This window comes from Xiphias gladius, chromosome 16 (assembly GCF_016859285.1).
Source record: "Xiphias gladius isolate SHS-SW01 ecotype Sanya breed wild chromosome 16, ASM1685928v1, whole genome shotgun sequence".
Classification (NCBI taxonomy): Eukaryota; Metazoa; Chordata; class Actinopteri; order Istiophoriformes; family Xiphiidae; genus Xiphias; species Xiphias gladius.
In genome coordinates, this window is record NC_053415.1 from 7,946,835 (window position 1) to 7,965,848 (window position 19,014).

Consider the following 19,014-nt stretch of genomic DNA (forward strand, 5'->3'; position numbering starts at 1 on the left):
TCAACAGTGCCACTATGAGGTTGAGGAAATTATAACAACAGTGAGCCGGTGGTGAAATAGGCTGCAAATCTCCTTCTCCTCTCTTTAACCAATCAACATAACGTAGAATCTGTTGTGTTGCTTCAAAGGAAACAAAGGGAAATATTGGACTTTACAAAGCTGTCCCACTGAAAGTGTTTAAGGGGGAATTTATGGAAGGGGAGGTGGAGGATTGAGAAGAGTATGTGTCTGTGTGTATTTGTGTGAATGTGTGCGTGTTTCTGTTTGGGTACACGTCTTGTCAATCACTTACAGCCTTCCGCAGTGGTCAAGGATCTGGGCAGCTATTGATTACCATCATTATTCATAAACATCTGTCAGGTCATGACACTCAATTGCGTAAACCAGCCGAAGTGTGGACACACAAACGTACAACAGACATTCAGAAACACACACACACACACACACACGCACTTACATTCATCATTCAGTCCGGTGGTTCCATAAATCAACATGAGCTATAAAGCCACATATTCACTCCATCATGAACATATTACTTTCTCATACAAACACACACACTCACTCACACATAGTTTCCCCAGAAAGTATGCCTAATAAAATAACAGTAAGTCCAAGTTTATTCCTTTCAATTTTCCACATTATTAAAAGAGAGTAATTCAAACTCTGTCCAAGGCCTGAGTCATGCTTTGCAATATTAACTTCGTTATTCTGTGTTTGATTTCAGAATTAGACTTGATCAAACCCCCGTGTCTGTTTCCATCATTATCTAGTCAGTGAGAGACATACTGTCTTTCCACGTTGAAGTTAGAGGCCACTCAGAGAGACTAAAGATATAAAACCTAGAGATGCACGAAACAGCAATCCATTGACTACATACGTGCATATGCAGACAAAACCACACACACATTCAAACATACAGAACTGCACACCAACACAAAATGTCATGTCAGAATAGAGATGTCCATCAGGGCATTCTGTGTTCCCTCAGTGTATTAGTTTAATATTGGCTATTTCCTGTTTTGATGGCAAGTCATTTTGCAGGCGGACAGAGACACAGATGGCCTGGTCACCTCTTGGTGATGGTCTGTGACTGGCATGATTGCTGTGTGGTCTCCGTTAGTTTGTCTGCCTCTTTCGTTTCCACTGCGATGTTCCTCATTCACTCCCGAGCACTCTACTTCCTCTGTATCTTGGCTTCTGTTCTCTCTCTCTCTGTTGCTTTATCTCTTGGTGCGTGAAGGGGAAAAAAGGATGTGAGTTATTTTCATAGTTATCTCATGTGCAGAATGTAGGGTCAACGGGTGGAGCGAGTGCGCCAAGCAGGACGTAGTGGGAATCAGTCTTGCTGCCTTGTTTTCAAGGTTCAAGAAGACGCAATTGTTCATGCATGAAAAAGAGCTGTCAGTCACGAAGGTTAAAATAATAACTTTAAGATTCTAGCTGGCTATCTGAGAGAAGGCATTAGACAGGGGAAACTTTTCATATTCTATTATGAAACATCTTGCAGGATTTAGAGAGCAACTAAGATGCAAAAACTAATGAGGAAAAGATGAAAGGTTATTTCTCAGGGTGAATTTTAGCACATATCCACACTTGTAAAACACTTGACAGGAAGCTGGCCTCAGTTGGAAAGTTCACTCTGGTTAAGTAAATAAAATAAATCACCCTTGTGCTCACACGGTCACTGGTGAGAACTGGGACAAGAGAAACAGTAAAATGTTCATGTTTTTACAGGAGCACCACACCTACATGTCTGCACATCAGTATATCCTCTTCCACCCAGCAGAAGAGGCGACTCTCTCCGCTTTGAAAATAATATCATCAGTAACTGCAAAGGGAACCTTACTTATCAAACAATCTACCACTGATGATTGGCTTTCCAATCAGCTGTGATTATGTGGTGGAGACACACTGACACGAATGCATACCAATGCACAAGCATATCCACACTCAAAGAGACGCAGACAGAGACGGGAAAGGAAAAATTAAGATCTTTTAAGGGACCTGAAAGCTTGGTTTCAGCTTTTTTCTCAACAGCATTAAATATCCACAGCTAAATAAGCAACAGTCAGAATCAAAACATCCACTTTTTTTATTTAATGAGTGTAACACTCAAAAACTCAGCTAATCTGCTTCATCGGGACTGTGTGTGTGTGTGTGTGTGTGTGTGTGTGTGTGTGTGTGTGTGTGTGTGTGTGGTTTGATCAGATTTTAATGACAATGTCATCTTCCTGGCAAGAAAAGAAAACAGCCTCAGTTGAAAGCTTTGTAACGCTAGTAAGCAGACCTTTTATTTTGCATTCTTTAGTTAAATTTAATTTGATCAATATTTCTATATATACTGTTTTGGTTTTACATACACAACTTTAATGTTCTGATTCACACTGTCCACTCTAACCAACCTTGTTTCCAGCAGTGCAGACACATCTTTTCAACAACAAAAAAAAGATGGTGACTAAGTGGTGACTATCTGGTTGCCTCTAGCTACTAAAGAGCCGAATATTTCCTTCAGGCAAAGGTGAAATTTCCAGTCAGCCACAGCAGCCAAAAATGCTGTGGTGGCTTTGGCTCAGGAGGTGGAAATTGTAGGATGGTAGTTTGATCCCTGGATCCTCTTGTCAAATTTCCATATTTCATATATTGGTGGAGATCTGTCAATATTGGACTTACATTTCTGGGGAAGCCAGGAATATGACTCCAAATACAGGTTAATGACCCTCCATGTCTGCTGGATGTGTATATAGGCAACTGTTTACTAGCACATTTCCCATATCAACTTTATGAGGTGATAATACTTTATGGTTTGTTTACACCTTGTTGCAGTGCCCCCAGGTCGCCAAAATATAAATTAAGGCAAGTTTAAATCCATGTCATTTGATTCTGATTTTTATTACTAATGTTGGTGCTTGCTGACTGTTGAACAACATTTAATTGCATCGCCTTTTGATCACCATGAGCACCTAGACGGTCAGTAAGAAAGGAAGGAAGGAAGGAAGGGAGAGAGGCTGTGTTTTTTACTGTACTATCTCTTGACAGCCTTGACCTAATGATGATTTGAAGTATGGCTTCTCTGCATCCTGAGCTTTGTGTCTCTCCAGTGTCAGATTTTTTCCACCCACCTTTGTCTGCGGTTTTGTTTTCGTTCCTTCCCTCTGTCTGCCAGTCAGCCTCACACATTTCCGTTCTTTAACATCACACACACACACACACACACACACACACACACACACACACACACACACACACACACACACACACACACACAAACACGCACACACACACACACGCATGCATACCTATCTTCACGGACTGCTAGCATGATGATCATGTGTCATCCCTAGCCAGCTTTGCTATTGATCAGCAGTTGTAATGATGAGGCGATGCAGATGATGGCGCCGCCCTCATTGATTAGCAGTGACAGTTAAAGAGCATGGCATAATTCTCATTGATCGTCAGTGACAGTGTGTAAAAAATGGTGTCATCTGTATTGATTAATAATAAAAGTATGTGGCAAAGATGTGTCATGGGTCCACAGCAGAGGCGCCTTCTCACACACAATTCTATTCATCATTTGAATGTGTGTGGCACATGTGAGCACATCTGTTTCAAAGGACCTGACGAGCGCCCTCACAACTTAGAAAATGAGAGCGTTTCATTGGTGGAACATATTGGCATATGGGGGATATCATCTTGGACGCACTGTTTGAAAAACAGAGTAGCACTAAGGGTTTTTCCCACTTCTATCCATGTAAAATAAAGCGGAGCAGACTAATTAGACGTAGTTCTCGCAATAGTCTCAGCACCTGCAGAAACAACATGATTTCTTCTCTCTAATCCTAAAACGTCTGGAAGTTGAACCCTGGCTGCCTCCTGGGGGGTTCATAGAGAGTTTGTGAGAGTTTAGATTTATTGTCTCACCCTAAAAACACATATTTAAGTCTGAATAAATATATTACTATCATTTCCTTCAGCTGGCCATAATTAAATATTCAACAAGGTCTTCATTTTTTTAACATTACAGGAAATGTCCAATCAAAATTTATTGCAATGAACCACATTGAATCCATCGTCTATTTTTTTCTAGCTTTTCCACTGAAATAACTGCCTTACACCGAGGCAGAGTGGTCAGTGTCAAGTGTCCCTTGGTGACAGATTCCATATTGATTGGAGACAAGAATAGTCTGTGGAATTATTGCTTGAGGGTCCCAACAATATCCCCACACCAGTATTGATGTAATGAGCCTCTGCTGGGACAAAAGAGAAATAAAAATGGGTTTAAAAAAGACTCAGCTCAATGAAGTCTAGGCTGAATTTTTAAAAACACTTAGTAAAGAGCACCTCTATCACACAGCTTGGTAAACTGGAAGAAAAACAAAGTAGTTTATAGCTCCTGAATCATCTTTTTTCTTTTTCCACACAGATCGACTGCTGTCTTTTGGTCTGAATAGCATGGATCCACTGATGTAAGTGAGCAACGATACGGTGCGTGGAAAGATATTGTGATAATGGCAGAAGGACACGACAACATTACTTCCTATCACCACAGTTTTTGGGGGTATTACTCTTCTTACCACAGGATAAAGGGAGAAGCTTTGTCAAAATGGTCATTCCTTCTTTTTTAGGTTGGTTTGTAATGACTTGTAACTCACATTAGTCTGGCTAGGTCCATTTCACAAGAAGCAGAATTACAATTGCTATGCTTATACTATATAACTTACTGAATAGCAGTTGCAGTACTGTGGCCACGAGTTATAATTAACCAACATTAGCTAAAACATATTATAAAGTTAGTTTTATTCTAATGCTGTAGCAGAAAAATACAGAATTATAAAGTCAGTGAACTGGCGTAAGTATTTCTGTTACACATCAGTATCCACCTAAAGTTTACAGATCAAGTAAAGCTGTAGCTGCAAAACCCCTAAGTTTACGGAACTGAGCAACGGTGTGTTTTATTGCTTATGAACATGCCTTTTATTTATAAAGGAGAGATGGTGTCTAGCTTTAATTTCCCTTGCAAAACTGTTACAGAACAGTGGTTAAACTGTTCATTTTATATGGACACCTGCCACCAAGAAACTAACTTTTGGTTTTCCTAAGTGTAAATCTTTTTTGCTGTTTGCTTACATTGAAACAGTTTTGTTTTGGCAGTCACACTCTGTGCTCTCCCGTTCGCGTTGCCCCACATTATTTTCTCCTACATCTTTTTAATGTCTTCCTGAACAGCTCTCTTTGTTCTTTCCATGCATTCTTCATTCACCTCTTCCCTGATGGGTAGGCTGGATTTTTTTTTTTTGGTCCTCTCTGTCACTCTTTCTCTCTCTGTCCATCTATGTGATTAATATTTCCACAGTGTGTTTTTCCCCCGCTACCTTGATGAGTGGTCAACCACACACACACACACACACACACACACACACACACACACACACACACACACACACACACACACACACACACACACACACACACACCATACACACAAGTAGATGGATGAGCTGGTGTGATAACTTAAGCAGCCAGACTTCACTGTGAATTATAATCACCTTCTAACTGTGTCTCTGAATCCCTGCCCAGTTCTTATGTTCATATGTGTGGGGAAGCTCTGCTTCACCAAGTCTTGTGTGAGTACCTTTCATGAGTGTAAGTGATGAAGCGGTGAGTAGTATTTTCCCTGAAGGGCTGTATATGAGTCTGTGTGTGTCAGTGTTCCTGCGTATTATTCTCTTGGTCCCCTAGGTTTCATGTGAGCTGGAATATAAATTTATTTCCGCTGCTGCTCAAATACACCACACACACACACACACACACACACACACACACACACACACACACACACACACACACACACACACACACACACACACACACACACAATGTTAGGGAGCAGCCATCAGGGGGAGTGGTCCATCACTCACCCTCACATAAGGTATTCAACTGCACTGTGTCAATGTCATATTGTCAATGGCCAAGTGTGTGTCTGTGTGTGTGTCTGTCTGTATAACTGGTGGTCTAGCAGTCACTGAGGTAACAGGGGAGAAAACAGTAGACTGGAAATAGAATCTCACAGAAAGAGAGGGAGCGAGAGGACACTGAGGGAAAAACAGTAAATCTAAAGTCCCAAACACAAACCTTCACAAAAAACATTCTTGCAAGTAAAATTAACCACGAAGAAAGGACTTTAGTTTTTTCCCAAATAGACCTAAAAAAAATTCAGATCCAGTGAAACTATGCCGGAGAAAAGCTAATGCCCTCCACTGTAGAAAATAAGAAATGTGGGAAATGTATGGAGACCCTAAACCTTGAGTGGAAGAAGCTCGGGTTCTAACAATGACATGAAGGTATTCAACTGTCTGAGCTGTGGCTGATTTCTGTGGGTTGCAGTGTAAACCTTACAACACTAGAGGACACTAACATGAAACAAATCTTTCTCAGACACGACTGGAATAGCGTTTTGAGGGCATGGACACGTTCTTTCTGCCACCCGAAATTGAATTTCAGACCACACTTGGAATAAAGAGGCTGCCTCCAAACATCCAGTCCTTTGCCAGAAAAAACTGGGTGATCAAGATTTTGAAATTCCAAGTGGACAACAAGTGAGGCATTTATACAAAAGAGGCATTTAGAAGTGTATGTCAACTTCATCAGCCACGTGACACAGCTAAAGAAAATGAAGTTAACCAAATAAAAGGTTTGGGGTTGAGAGAAGCTCCACGTGGATTAGGAACAGTGTGGCGTGTAAAATAAAGCGATGCTGCCCCCTGTTGTGCAAAGCATGTAGAACATCACCATCACTATTGTCAATTTTTTCCAGTCTGCTTCCTCTTATTAATATCAACATGTTATGAATAGTGTAATAATATAGTTGTCTTAGGATAAAGGATGTTAGGCTTTGATCATCAAGTTTATTTGCTATATACGTCATTAATAAACACTAATGATTATAAGATTGGGCACATGTCTTTGACAGAAAGACTATACAATGGATTAAAGACGGCATAAGTGCAATATTAAATATTTCCATTGAAAGCTCAGTCACAGCTTCTGGCCTTTTTGAGAGCCTACAGTCTCTCCCCTCTACCCACAAATCGGTGGCCAGACCTTACACAGAGACCCCTGCAGTGAACAACCCAGCCATGACAGAGCTCCAAATCGTCATAGCAACCCCAGAAACTGTGGTGAAGCCCATCACTGTGGTGACAGCAGCATTAGGGAGGTTGGTGAAAGTCTTATCATGAACAAATGTGATGATGGAGAGAGCTCCTGTGTACGCCTCCTCGCAGGCCGGCTGTATCTGCTCTTCTGGCAGCAAGTGGCTGAACTGACCTGGAGGACGATTAGGCCATGTCACAATATCACTTAGTTAAAGTCAGTGCTTTATGTTTGGCAGATGGCCGTACCTCACCTTTGTCTCTCAGCTCAAAGGTATATGAGAATGGGATACCGATGAGACGAGCCCAGTCACGACTTGAACCGGAGTTTGGATCTGATGGCGACGGAGGAAGATGCAGAGGAAGAGGAGGAGGTGGGATAGAAGCAAAAAGTGTGACCATTTTACAGTAAGAGACAGCAGTTCATTTCCCTTTATAGAAAATGCACGTAGGTATTTTACGTCAATTTGAACTGTATGCTGAATGAGAAGGGAGGACATTTAAAAAGCATTTGAGACAAACCCACAACATCTAAGGCAGATAATGCTGTATCCCACTCACTCAGTGATACAAAAGGCAAAATGAATTTCAAATTGTGGCCTAAGTTGCCTTACTGGTCATTCTTTTTATTTAGTGTGACTTATCAAAGTGAGTGCATATCAGACCATGTGCTAATAACAGCTATTTAGAACAAGCGAGGACATGAAAGAACAGCTCAGGTCAGTGTGTGTGTGTGTGTGTGTGTGTGTGTGTGTGTGTGTGTGTGAGTCTTACAAAGGACTTGGGGAGATGTTCCTACAGTGTACTTCATTCCATGTACCTTCTCCATTTCTGCTGCTGCTGCCTCGCCGACTGTAACCTGCACGGTTCACACACAATGCATGCATCTTTCACTTAAAGGTCTACTACTGGACTAAATATTCACGGGAGCACACACACACACTCACCAGTTCATTGTAGTTGGGTGCAGAGGCCTCGGGGTGGCCATATGGCAGGAGTATGAGTTGCCCAGCAGAGTGGATGGTGAGGAAGCACAGAGTCTGGTTGACCAGCCTACCTAGATACAGGTAGAACAAGAAAGGGATTAGTATCAACGTCTGTGAGGTACAACCCCTAAGGGACTGTAAACAAAAGCATAGCAGCATCTAAGACTTAGATGCTGCTATGCTTTTGACGTCATTACTTAGATTCTAAGTAATGACGTCAGTGATGTTTTTAAACAGGGGCCTTTATATTTCATGATTTGTATACATTTACGTTTTCATGACATTTTTTTTAATGAGCTCAGAGGCACATTCTGTCTATCATTTTTTATATTTAATCTGTAAGTAAAATTCTCCATTCATATACACAAACCTACTGTATCTGTACATGTAAGTTGTGACACATTAAAAAAGAAAACCCTACCATTCTCATTTTTGATAATGTATTGTTTGTAATGTAATTTTATCGATAGATAAGTAGTTACCAACGAAGTCCATCACAGCTTTAGCCTCTGGCTCTGACCCTGGTGATTTCCCACCGTAGGTGTCTGCACAATTGTCAAATGACACACCTACCGCTGAGGAAAGGAACAACAAAGTACATCAGCTCACTACTCAGAGTTCATCGATAATCTATGGCTCTTCTTTTCTGTTAAAATATGTTTGTTTTCTTATGTCAGAAATAATCATAAAATGTGAATCTATAGAGAAAGGCTATGGACCGACACTATAATATCTAATTATACTATTGTCCAAGTTAGAAATGTTTTAATCCTTTGAGCCTCCTTTCACTTTGACTACTGAATATGACGTCACGTTACACAAGAGGAATTGGTTTTTGTGGTATGTATTATTAGTCACAGTCAATTAGTGTAAGGAAAGTATGTAACTCACTCCCCCAGTTGGCATTAAAGTTTCTGTTGAGATCAACACCATAACAGTTGCTTCCTTGGGGAGGGAGGGAACGAGACTTTCTCCACCGACGCGTCTACATGAAAACAACACACAGACACAGGCACATAGGTCAGATAGTTTGCGAATTTGTACAGGATTAATGAATTCACGCATTTACAGTCACGTCTTTTACAGACTAACTGTGATGCTTTCGCTAAGAACCCACTGGATGGAGACAAGTCACTCATAAAACAATAAAGACCTAAGACATAAAGCATAAAACGGCAAATCAATATGTTCACAGTGGTGCCTCCTGAATTAACAATAATGAAATTTAAAAAGAAACTCACACTGTCATTGGCCCAGGTGAATATATATCCATCCACATTAATTACAGGAGTAACATAGATGTCAAGGTTCCGCAGCATCTGTTCCAGCTTCTTATTGGTTTTATATGAGTGGAGGATCTGAACAAAAGAGGAATTTCTAATACTCACATATCAGAGTGTACTTGTTTGAGTGTATATGCATACAGTATAACTGAAATTATGTCCGAGTGTACACACCTGTTTAACAAACCACTGGCAGAAGGCAGGAGCGATCCACTCTCGAGCGTGGATACCGCAGTCCACCCATATCACCTTCTTGTCACTGCCCTCTGAGTTTTCCAGTCCCAGCTGTGGTGAAAGAGTGTGATCGAGTGTCATTTTAGGAAATGCTGAAAACAACTAATTGATTAAGAAGCAGGTGAGGCGGGTGGAGTGAAAGTAAATATAAAAACATGTTTTAAAGTAATAGATAAATGAGACTATACAACATTGGTTTACCATCTCATGGGCCTAAGGGCTGACAGGGCCTGACTTAAGTGGTACTTTTTTGTTGCTGTAAATTTTGTCCCTGATTTACAGTAACTAGCAGTTTACAATTTGTCCTGTATTGTCTGTTGCAAAGAAAATATTCTATTTTATTGGAGCTATGTATGCATGGGTGGATCTTGTGCAGTATTTACTTCGATAATTAGCTGGCAGCAATTGGCTAAGCATACGCATAAATATTATTGACAACCGTTCACATGCAGTTGAACAAGTAGGACTACATCACGTGAAGAATTCAGCAGAGCTTCCACGTGTCCACTTCTGCATGCCACAGTGACTATAAGGAATTAACACTTGTCTTAAAATCAAAGTCTCACTTTTTCAAAGCGACAAAATAGGTAAAAGGAAGGTAAAAGGAAAGGTTTTGAATACCTTTAGCAATGTGATATTTCTTCCTTCGAAAGTGTGTCCATAGACAGCAGAGGAGACCAGCTCCGGGTTTCCTCGCTCCACATCTTCCATCCACCTGTATATCTGTATTGCAGGTTAATCAGTGTGATAATTCATTTTGGTAATACTATTTATAGTTTTCTCTGGGCAAGGTCCATCTGTAATCTACAAAGATTAAAGTTTAAATTTAAAAGGAAGGACAAGGGTTGTGAGCACGAAAAACAGACAGAACATAGAAAAATATAACTTTTCTAATAAAATTTCGCCTGAAGAAAAGTCCAGCTTGGAAACATTTAAGTATATCCTTACCTCATCCATGGGATGATATTTGGTGTAATCATAACTCCATGTTGATTGCGATCCCTCCACTAAACTGAAAATGTAAAAATGACTGGGATTACTGATACATGCTTTAATAGGATCATTAAAGAAACCTAACCTCTAATATGTTATCACTTTATTTTACCATGGATTAACAAATGTTAAAAGGAGTTAGACCTAAGGCCACAAAACAACTGCAATAAATGCAAAAAAATTAAAGCGAGATACAGTATAGAGGTATTGTTATTTTTGTCTCATAAAAGTCTCCGTACATGTGATTGGCAAACTCTTCAAGACAGGACAGAAATAAAATTGCCTGGACACTATTGTTAAGGTAGAACACTGACAATACTATAGCAAATGGATTAATAGTAAACTCGACAGAACTCACCTGTGAGAAGGCTCTGAGCCACTGTTTATCAGCAGGAACAAAGCCAGTATCCAACTTTTAAGGGTCATCTTCATTTGCCCGTTCTCACACAGACTTTTCCTATCAGTTAGATACCTTCCTCAGTCGTGTGACTGTATATTAACCTGTTGCATCTGCTCCTGCAGCACCAACGCTGCTGTCACTTCCAGTAGCAGCAGTAAATTTTGTTCAGATACGTCACCTTGGCGCTATATTGGCAGAAGAGCAGCTATCTTTACAATCCAACACGAGGGTAAATACATGTCAGCTATGAGGGATTATGAGAAAGACAACATGAATCAGTTATATATTAACATTTATGAAGTGTCAGTAAAATTATATAACTAGTTATATAACTAGGTACGCTAGTAGGCCTGCTGCTTTTTCTTTATGTGCGTTTATCTCACCCAAACACTGATGCTTCTCCTTCTACATGCATCAACACCGATCTAATTCGCAAGCAGGGAGGAGATGATAGTACCAACCCAGATTTAAAGTACAAACTGAGCAGTGAGCTTGTGTTTAGCAGCAATAGAGCTAGAGAGCTATGCCTCTGCCGCTGCATTCTGCACGATCAGGAGTTGCTGAATAGATGTGCCATTCATCCCTCAACTGTCCTGTGTGTTGTTGTTGTTGTTGTTGATGTCCCCTGTTTGGACTCACGTGGATAATGCAATTGACAGATGGCTCTCATTCAGGCCAGGACAGGCACAGGGAAAGGGGGATGGACATAACAAGTTAGGATGTCGCCTGGATTTGCACTCTTGGACATTTACAAATGAGGACTTGTTGGCCTGGAAATATTCAGCTTTCCTGAGGGTTGTGGAAGAAACCATCGGCAGGAGGTGTGACTGTAGCGGGATTATATCAGGAAGGATAGGTATCCATTGTTGAAAATGGGTGCTAAATTTACCATCTGCTGCTGCCGCTACTATCTGAAACACAGCAGAGAAGAGAAGAAGGCTATTTTGCGGTGAGTCAAACAACTGACTGCTATGATGACAGACCAACCTAGAATCCGGATTTTAATCCTAGAATCTAACACAACTTAATGAGTTTCAAGATAATCATATCCTGCTTTTGAACCGGTTATTTCCTCTCTCTCTTCTGTCTTTCTCTATAGTATGCGCACCACCACAGCTTCCAGACAACCAGATCTGTTATCCAGTGATTCCAGCGACAGTGACACAGAGGAGGAGAGCCTTTTTGGGCCACAGCCTTTGAAAAGGAGCCCATGGAGCAGCAGTCCGAGCCAAAAGAGCCCTGCTGATCTGCGGGCCAGCATAAACAGACCATGTGACTCTCCCATCAGGCGAGGATCTGACAGAGAGTTACAGGCTCTTATCAGCATGAGAGACCGGGCTGACAAGGCTACAGAGGTGAGCCAAAGTGTGTTGTTGCATATGATATGAAGTGCACAAAAGAGTTAAGTAAGAGGGAGTAAACACACATGCACATAGACAAAAACAGCAACATATTTGTTCATATCCTTTCCAAATTCCAAAAAGCAGGCATTTACATTTTTTTTAAACACTGAAAACTCCTTCTCCTTAGTCTGTAACCCATAGAATTAAATCTGGGCAGGACACAGGATACACTCTTTATAGTTTTACTCACCCCAGCTGAATGTTGAATGCTGTTGAGAATGCAGTGGCTTTATTGTGAATTTTAATTTGAATTGTGATTAAACTAACACAATGATTTACTAAAAGACTACCATTGTCACCTTCGAAGGCATTAGTTTCATTTGTTTGATGGCACATTATCTGACATGATCAGTCAGACCTGCTAATCCTATTTAGGGTTAATTTAAATGTATAAAGGTGGAGTTTTACAGTTAGTATAAATAATAGACACCACCTTATATCTATATACATACACAATGGTACCTGTACATGATATAATGACGGCATGCTGAAAATGCAGCAAAAGTCACAAATTTACACTTGAAAGTGTTTTTTTTTATATACTGAAATGCAATTTACTGTGAAAGTGCTTGAAGCTGTTCACTCTATGTAATTCATTTTTTTTACAAATTCAATTTTTACTTCAGCACATCATTCAATGACATACAGTTTTAAAGCTATTTCACACTTTAACATGTCATTTTTTTCTATATCCATGTTCAAGCTGACTGGATGTTTCTTAACTTTAAAAGAATTAGACAAAAGTCACTACACCGTCTGATGAAGTGAATCTATACATTTTGTATTATACAAATTAACCAAGAACAGAGCCGACTTTTATACTTGAACAAAGATTTACTGTATTTCGAAATGCGTACATGCTTTTAGAAAATCCACACACAGTCCATAACAGTTCCATAGCAGCTCTCTAACATATTTATCTAATAAGGGGAGAAGACACACAAACAGGTGGTTCTCAAATAGCCTTTGGCTCACTTTTATGTTGACTCACATCAGTAAATGAACTTGATCTAGATATCAGAACTATTATATTGGAAGAAATCAACTTGGTGTTGCCAGAATCGTGAAGGAAAGTGAGCCAGAAGTCAGTTTCTCTGCTTAAATTAATGATGTTTAAAGAGTGCCACAGATACACTGTGTTGTTTGTGTTCGTGCTTAATGCATCATTCAGACTAGCTCCAGGTGATGTCTGACATGTCTTCTCCATCTCATCATGACAAACACAATGTCATAGTAGGTTTGCTTAAATGTAAAAAAGGGTTTACAAGAGTCCATAGAATCGTTCACCAGCATTTACTGACAAAGGCCAGGGTAAGAGAGTTTTAAATGTCAATTTGAAAATTTAAAAAAAATTCAATTGTCTAAAAGCAGCTATTCAGCACTGATGTTAATTACCACAGGTCAGTGAAGCTTTTGTCTTGTTTGTGGTCTGTCCTCATTCTAAAAGACACACACACACACACACACACACACACACACACACACACACACACACACACACACACACACACACACACACACACACACACATATTTGTGAGGACACTCATTGAAATAGTGCATTCCCCAGACCCCAACCCTAACCCTAATCCTAACCTAAACCTAAACCTAAACCTAATTCTAACCTGAACCCTAAAACCAAGTCTTGACCCTCAAACAGCCCTTTGAAGTTATTTCAGAAAATGAGCACCGGCCAAAATGTCCTCACTCCAGTGGTGTAAAACTCAAACAGGTCCTCATAATGTATAACCATACAAGTACACACACACACACACACACACACACACACACACACACACACACACACACACACACTCACGCACACGCTGACCTCAAAAAGGCAACATACCTTATTTACTTACTCAATCAGTGAGTCAATACTTCTCACACAGTTGCTTATTAAAGAATGAGTTAGACATACTGCAGCTCCGTTGTGTATGTGTGCGTGTGCATGTGTGCCTCTTCAGTTGTCAAAGTTTTGTTTCAGGAAGTTTGTCCCGTCTCCACTCAGGATCTCTGGAGCTCAGCCAGAGGGACCATCGGATTTATGGTCACCTCTCTTACCAAGGCCACTCTCCCTTGAGTTTGGCCAGGCATCCAGCTATAGGAAGAGTCCTAGTTGTTCCAAACTTCTTCCATTGAAGAATTATGGAGGCCACTGTGCTTATGGGAACCTTCAATGCAGCAGAATTTTTTTTTTTGTAGCCTTCCCCAGATCTGTGCGTCAACACAATCGTGTTGTCTGCAGGCAGTTCCTTTGACCTCATGGCTCTGTTTTTGCTCTGATATGCATTGTCAGCTGTGTGACCTTATATATCATGTAGAATCAATTGAATTTACCACAGGTGGAGTCCAAACAAGGTGTAGAAACATCTCAAAGATCATCAAGAGAAATGGGAGGGACCTGAGCTAAATTTCAAGTGTCAAATATATATATATATATATGACACTTGAAATTTTTCAGACTTGTAGCTCAGTAAAACTCCACAGAAAAGCTGGATGATTAGATTCTCTCAGCAGAGAGTCTGAATTTGGTGAGCATGTGATAGACAGTCTTCATGTTGAGAATAGCTGGCTGCAGGACACAGTGAACACATTGTGTCAATAAATGAATTCCTTAACAGAGATGTAGGCCAACAGCCCGGCTGGAAATTCAAAGAAAATATTCACTGAACTATTCAAGTGGTGTTGTGAAAGTGTTTTTAATATTAGGCCAAACAAACTCAGAATAGGTCTGCTACATTAAAAGGCAATTAAGTACAAAAAACTAGCCCAGTGAACAAAGGATATGCCAGACTGTAAACTCTTGTAAAACTTGTATAGTTTACAGTTACAGTTCAGAGTGTCATTCTTGCTCAGTAAGAAAATCTATTCCAAACATTACCAGTTAGGTTACCTTGATTCAGTGTGAAGTTTTGAATGTCAAAGGCCTTTTTCACAGCAGATATTTTGACTTGTCATAGTAGGAAAAACAAAGGTGTTGTTAATGCCATCAACAATTGTCTCTGTTCTCCCTTAGAGTCCCACTAAGCCATGACAGTGTGACAGCACGCTCAATACCGGGACCCTGAAACTGCTGAATGAAATTCAAACATTGATTACTTTATTGTTTACACCTGTGCTTTTCCTACAGTGACATGAAAAATAATCTGCGGGAAAAAGACACAATGCTTAAGATAGTTTTCGATGTTTCATTTAGTTACAAAAGAAAGTGCCATGGTTTTTAAAGACCCTGTACGCCTATGCTGGTGTTCTCACTTATTCTAGCTGTTTAGACTGTTGCTCAGGCTGAAGTTGGGCCACATAACTAAGAGCAGGGTCATAGAGATGGTAATGATGCACGGTCTGTACACGCCCACACAGTCCTCAGAAGAGGTCTAATCATGCAAGATAAGTAAAAACCCCTGTGTGGGAGGACTGTGGGTTTTGAAGGTCTAAAAAACAGGTATATTTAACCAGTTGTTTAATTAGGTGAAATACATCAGTTGATTTCTGCCAGTTTTCTAGCCTTGCCAGTGGCGTGGCTCTAGTGATGGCAATGTCAGTCGTTCGGTCCATACTTTGTTCCAGACTGAAATATCTCAACACCTATTGGATGGATTGCCACGAAATTCCGTTCAGACATCCATGCTGCCCAGAGGATGTATCGCAACGACTGTGGTGATCCTTGACTTCTTCTTTAGCACCACCATGAGATTGACATATTAGGTTTTTAGTAAAATGTCTACACAGCTATTGAATGAATTGTCTTGAGAGTTGCGACACACATTCGCATGCTCAGTATGAAGTGTACTGATTTTGGTGAACCCACCAACTTTTCATCTAATGCCATCATCAGCAGAAAATTTTAATCATGTCCAGTTTGCCCAGTACTTTAATTTCTTTAAAAAATACCTGCAAAACTAATAGTGTAACATTTCTACCAGCATCAGTTGTACTTGTGTTTAATGATAATTAGCAAATGTTAGCATGCTAACACACTAAACTAAGATGGTGAACATGCTAAACACTACACCTGCTAAACATCAGCATGTAGCATCGTAATTACATGCTAATGTAGCATGCTGACATTAGCACTTTGTTGGAGAGAACCACTGCGTATAAGTACTGCCTCAACTGCAAGCATGGCTGTAGATGCTTAGTCTTGTGTTGCATGGTCACCCCTCCCCAAAGAAGCCTTGTCGCACACCACTATGTCCTCTAGTTTCCACATAAGTTAAAAAAGGCCTGTTGTGTATGATATATTTATATTCATGTGTTTGTGTGTATAGGAATGGGAGAAGCTGAATTATGACATACACGCTTTGCGCTATGCAAGACGAGAGGTCAGATCTCGATGGAAGAAAATCTTGTTGCACTTAGGTGAGATGCTTAGCTTCATCTCTGATTCATTCGATTTACTATACTCTGTTCAACTCTACTGTCCTTCTCTCATCTGAAATTTCTCTCAAAAGCCCCTGTTCTTTTGTCTCTCCATCTCTGTCTCTTTGCAGGTTATCAGTGTGAGGTGGATGCCTTGTTGTGTGTGAACAGACAGAGCCGGTTTGGTCGAGATCGGAAGCATCATGATAGAGCCACTGAACTGTTGAAAGAGCTGCTGGACCACACCTCTCTGTTCCCTCCTGGAGCAGGACCCCAGCACAGATACCTTGATGTCATGGTATACACACACACACACACACACACACACACACACACACACACACAAACACACATCCACTCGCTCCCACACACACACACACATCATAAGTTTATTTAGACTTCATGTTTGCTATGTATAGTGGAAATTTAATGCATCCCTTGTGTTGTGTGTTAAAACTACAGTATGTTTTCACATGTCCTCACCTTACTTTTTTAACTCTTTCTCTTCAATCTTGTCTTCTTCTATATCTCCCCTCACCACTGCTGTTATGTCTCTATTTCTCAAACTGCATTTTTCACCCTTCCGATCACAACTATTTCATTCTTTTCATGTTCCTCATCTGCCTCCATCTTCCTATCAGGACTGCCTGGTGTCATTGGACAGTGCTGAGGACTTTGTCAGACTGGCCAAAGAAAAATATCCCAAGAAATAAGGCTGTGGGACAGTGACAAGAAGAAGAAGAAGAAATAAAGGCTGAACAGGTTGAAGAAAAATGTATAAAATGTGAGAGACACTGCACTCATAAACACATAACTCATTTGACACATTCCTGCATACATTTAATTGTAAAGGCAAATTAAAATACCTGCTCTTTGATATTACAGTTGATTGAATTAATCTAATTACACCGCATATTCGTAAGTTGCACTTTGTTTAGACCATACAGTTTGTAATTCTGTGTAAAAATACTGTGTTTTTTTTATTTATTTGTTTTCTTTTAAGAGTAGAAATTCACTCTCATTTCTGTTGCACTAGCACACTGTTGTTCAACTGGCGAAATGCGGGTGTCCTTTGGAGAATTAATAAAATCAATAGACAACGTGGAGATACTGTTTTTTGTGTGCTTGTTTTAGGTGTTTTTTGTTTAGTTATTGTAGGTACATGGACAGACTCTTTGGTGTCTATATTAAATACTAGACAGTCCATTTAACACGATCGTTGTTAAATGATACTGATGATTACAAACTGTATGTTTTTCTCTGGGATATTGGGTTGTATTTTGCTCACCTTGTCACTAATAAAGTATATATCCTCAGTACAGCAAGTGGAGGTGCTCAGTCAGTTTCATTGACACTTTTTTTATTTGGCTCCTTTTTACACTCTTTTGGCAGTTTTGTCCAAAAGGTGGCAGCATATAGTCATGTTCTGGTGGCTTAAACTACAAGGGGAAAAAAAAGAAATACTGAAGCTTCTGTAACACAGATGGGTGAAACTTTTTCACTCTTTTACACTCATAAAGTCGTTTCCTCCCAAAATGTTGAAGGAAAGCAAATATTCAGCATATGCTCTTCAAACAATGATATGGAATGTTGAGTATCTCTGTAACATTTAGGATAGCTTGAAATGCGATTTTGTTTGTGGCAGAGTCAAAGTAGCTGTGCTAACAACATGTTTCAATAGGCATAAGAATGAGTTGCATAATGTAAGGAATGCAGTCTTTCATTGGGAGATTAATTTCCTTTTTGACATTTTCGGAGCAGAGATCCAGGATTTGTGCTGGATGCAGATGATAATGTGTAGTCTTGGCTTTCACTCAAAACCATTTTTTGAATAATTTTAGGGTTGTACAGTGTACACGCTGAGCAGCACACAACCATTTGTGCTACCTCAGGTCTAAAGAGTGTGAGATAGACTTCATACAGTTGATGACTGTGGTATGTCGTACGCACATTCATGCTTGCGCGCGCACATGCACACAGAAAGAGAGTTTACTCTGACCCAGATATTGTCCCAAGGCCCCTTCCCAAGTTTGGGAAACAGATGTGGACCTAAAGGAGGGGGAACGCTGGGGGAAGGGAGCAGTATAAGGAATGGGCCAGTGGTCTGGCAGCGCTGAACGGCATTGTGCTGCTTGCACCTTTTTCTCATTATACCACTGTGTGTGTATGCATGTGCATTTTAGATCGCCCAATGCTGACATCATTC

At 40.2% G+C, this 19,014-nt stretch overlaps 2 protein-coding genes across 3 annotated transcripts; one reads left to right on the forward strand and one right to left on the reverse strand.

Moving 5' to 3' along the window:
- Positions 1-7,099: 7,099 nt before the first annotated feature.
- On the reverse strand, positions 7,100-15,459 carry LOC120801796 (carboxypeptidase O-like). Of its 2 annotated transcripts, none has more exons than XM_040149046.1 (12): positions 15,343-15,459; positions 11,003-11,229; positions 10,600-10,663; positions 10,273-10,374; positions 9,592-9,702; positions 9,376-9,492; positions 9,026-9,119; positions 8,617-8,709; positions 8,096-8,205; positions 7,923-8,007; positions 7,403-7,483; positions 7,100-7,323 (listed from the first exon to the last, which is right to left on the reverse strand). In XM_040149046.1, the coding sequence occupies exons 2-12, from the start codon at positions 11,074-11,076 to the stop codon at positions 7,100-7,102; spliced, it is 1,155 nt and encodes a 384-aa protein (XP_040004980.1). In that variant the 5' UTR covers positions 11,077-11,229; positions 15,343-15,459. The 2 variants fall into 2 exon arrangements, with proteins under 2 accessions (XP_040004980.1, XP_040004981.1); XM_040149047.1 differs by lacking the exon at positions 15,343-15,459 and adding an exon at positions 11,684-11,709.
- Positions 11,917-17,521, forward strand: LOC120801797 (melanoregulin-like). The gene is made up of 5 exons (XM_040149048.1): positions 11,917-11,993; positions 12,144-12,399; positions 16,718-16,808; positions 16,940-17,106; positions 17,450-17,521. Exons 1-5 carry the CDS (start codon positions 11,917-11,919, stop codon positions 17,519-17,521), a joined length of 663 nt encoding a protein of 220 aa, XP_040004982.1.
- Positions 17,522-19,014: the final 1,493 nt, after the last annotated feature.

Excerpts from the sequence above, each read along its gene's own strand:
- LOC120801796 (XM_040149046.1), bottom strand. The coding sequence starts at position 11,076 with ATGAAGATGACCCTTAAAAGTTGGATACTGGCTTTGTTCCTGCTGATA. Across the intron at positions 10,664-11,002 it reads GGCTCAGAGCCTTCTCACAG|TTTAGTGGAGGGATCGCAAT; the intron begins GTGAGTTCTGTC and ends TTACATTTTCAG. Across the intron at positions 8,008-8,095 it reads CACCCAACTACAATGAACTG|GTTACAGTCGGCGAGGCAGC; the intron begins GTGAGTGTGTGT and ends TGAACCGTGCAG.
- LOC120801797 (XM_040149048.1), top strand. The coding sequence starts at position 11,917 with ATGGGTGCTAAATTTACCATCTGCTGCTGCCGCTACTATCTGAAACAC. Across the intron at positions 16,809-16,939 it reads GAAAATCTTGTTGCACTTAG|GTTATCAGTGTGAGGTGGAT; the intron begins GTGAGATGCTTA and ends GTCTCTTTGCAG. Across the intron at positions 17,107-17,449 it reads ACAGATACCTTGATGTCATG|GACTGCCTGGTGTCATTGGA; the intron begins GTATACACACAC and ends TCTTCCTATCAG.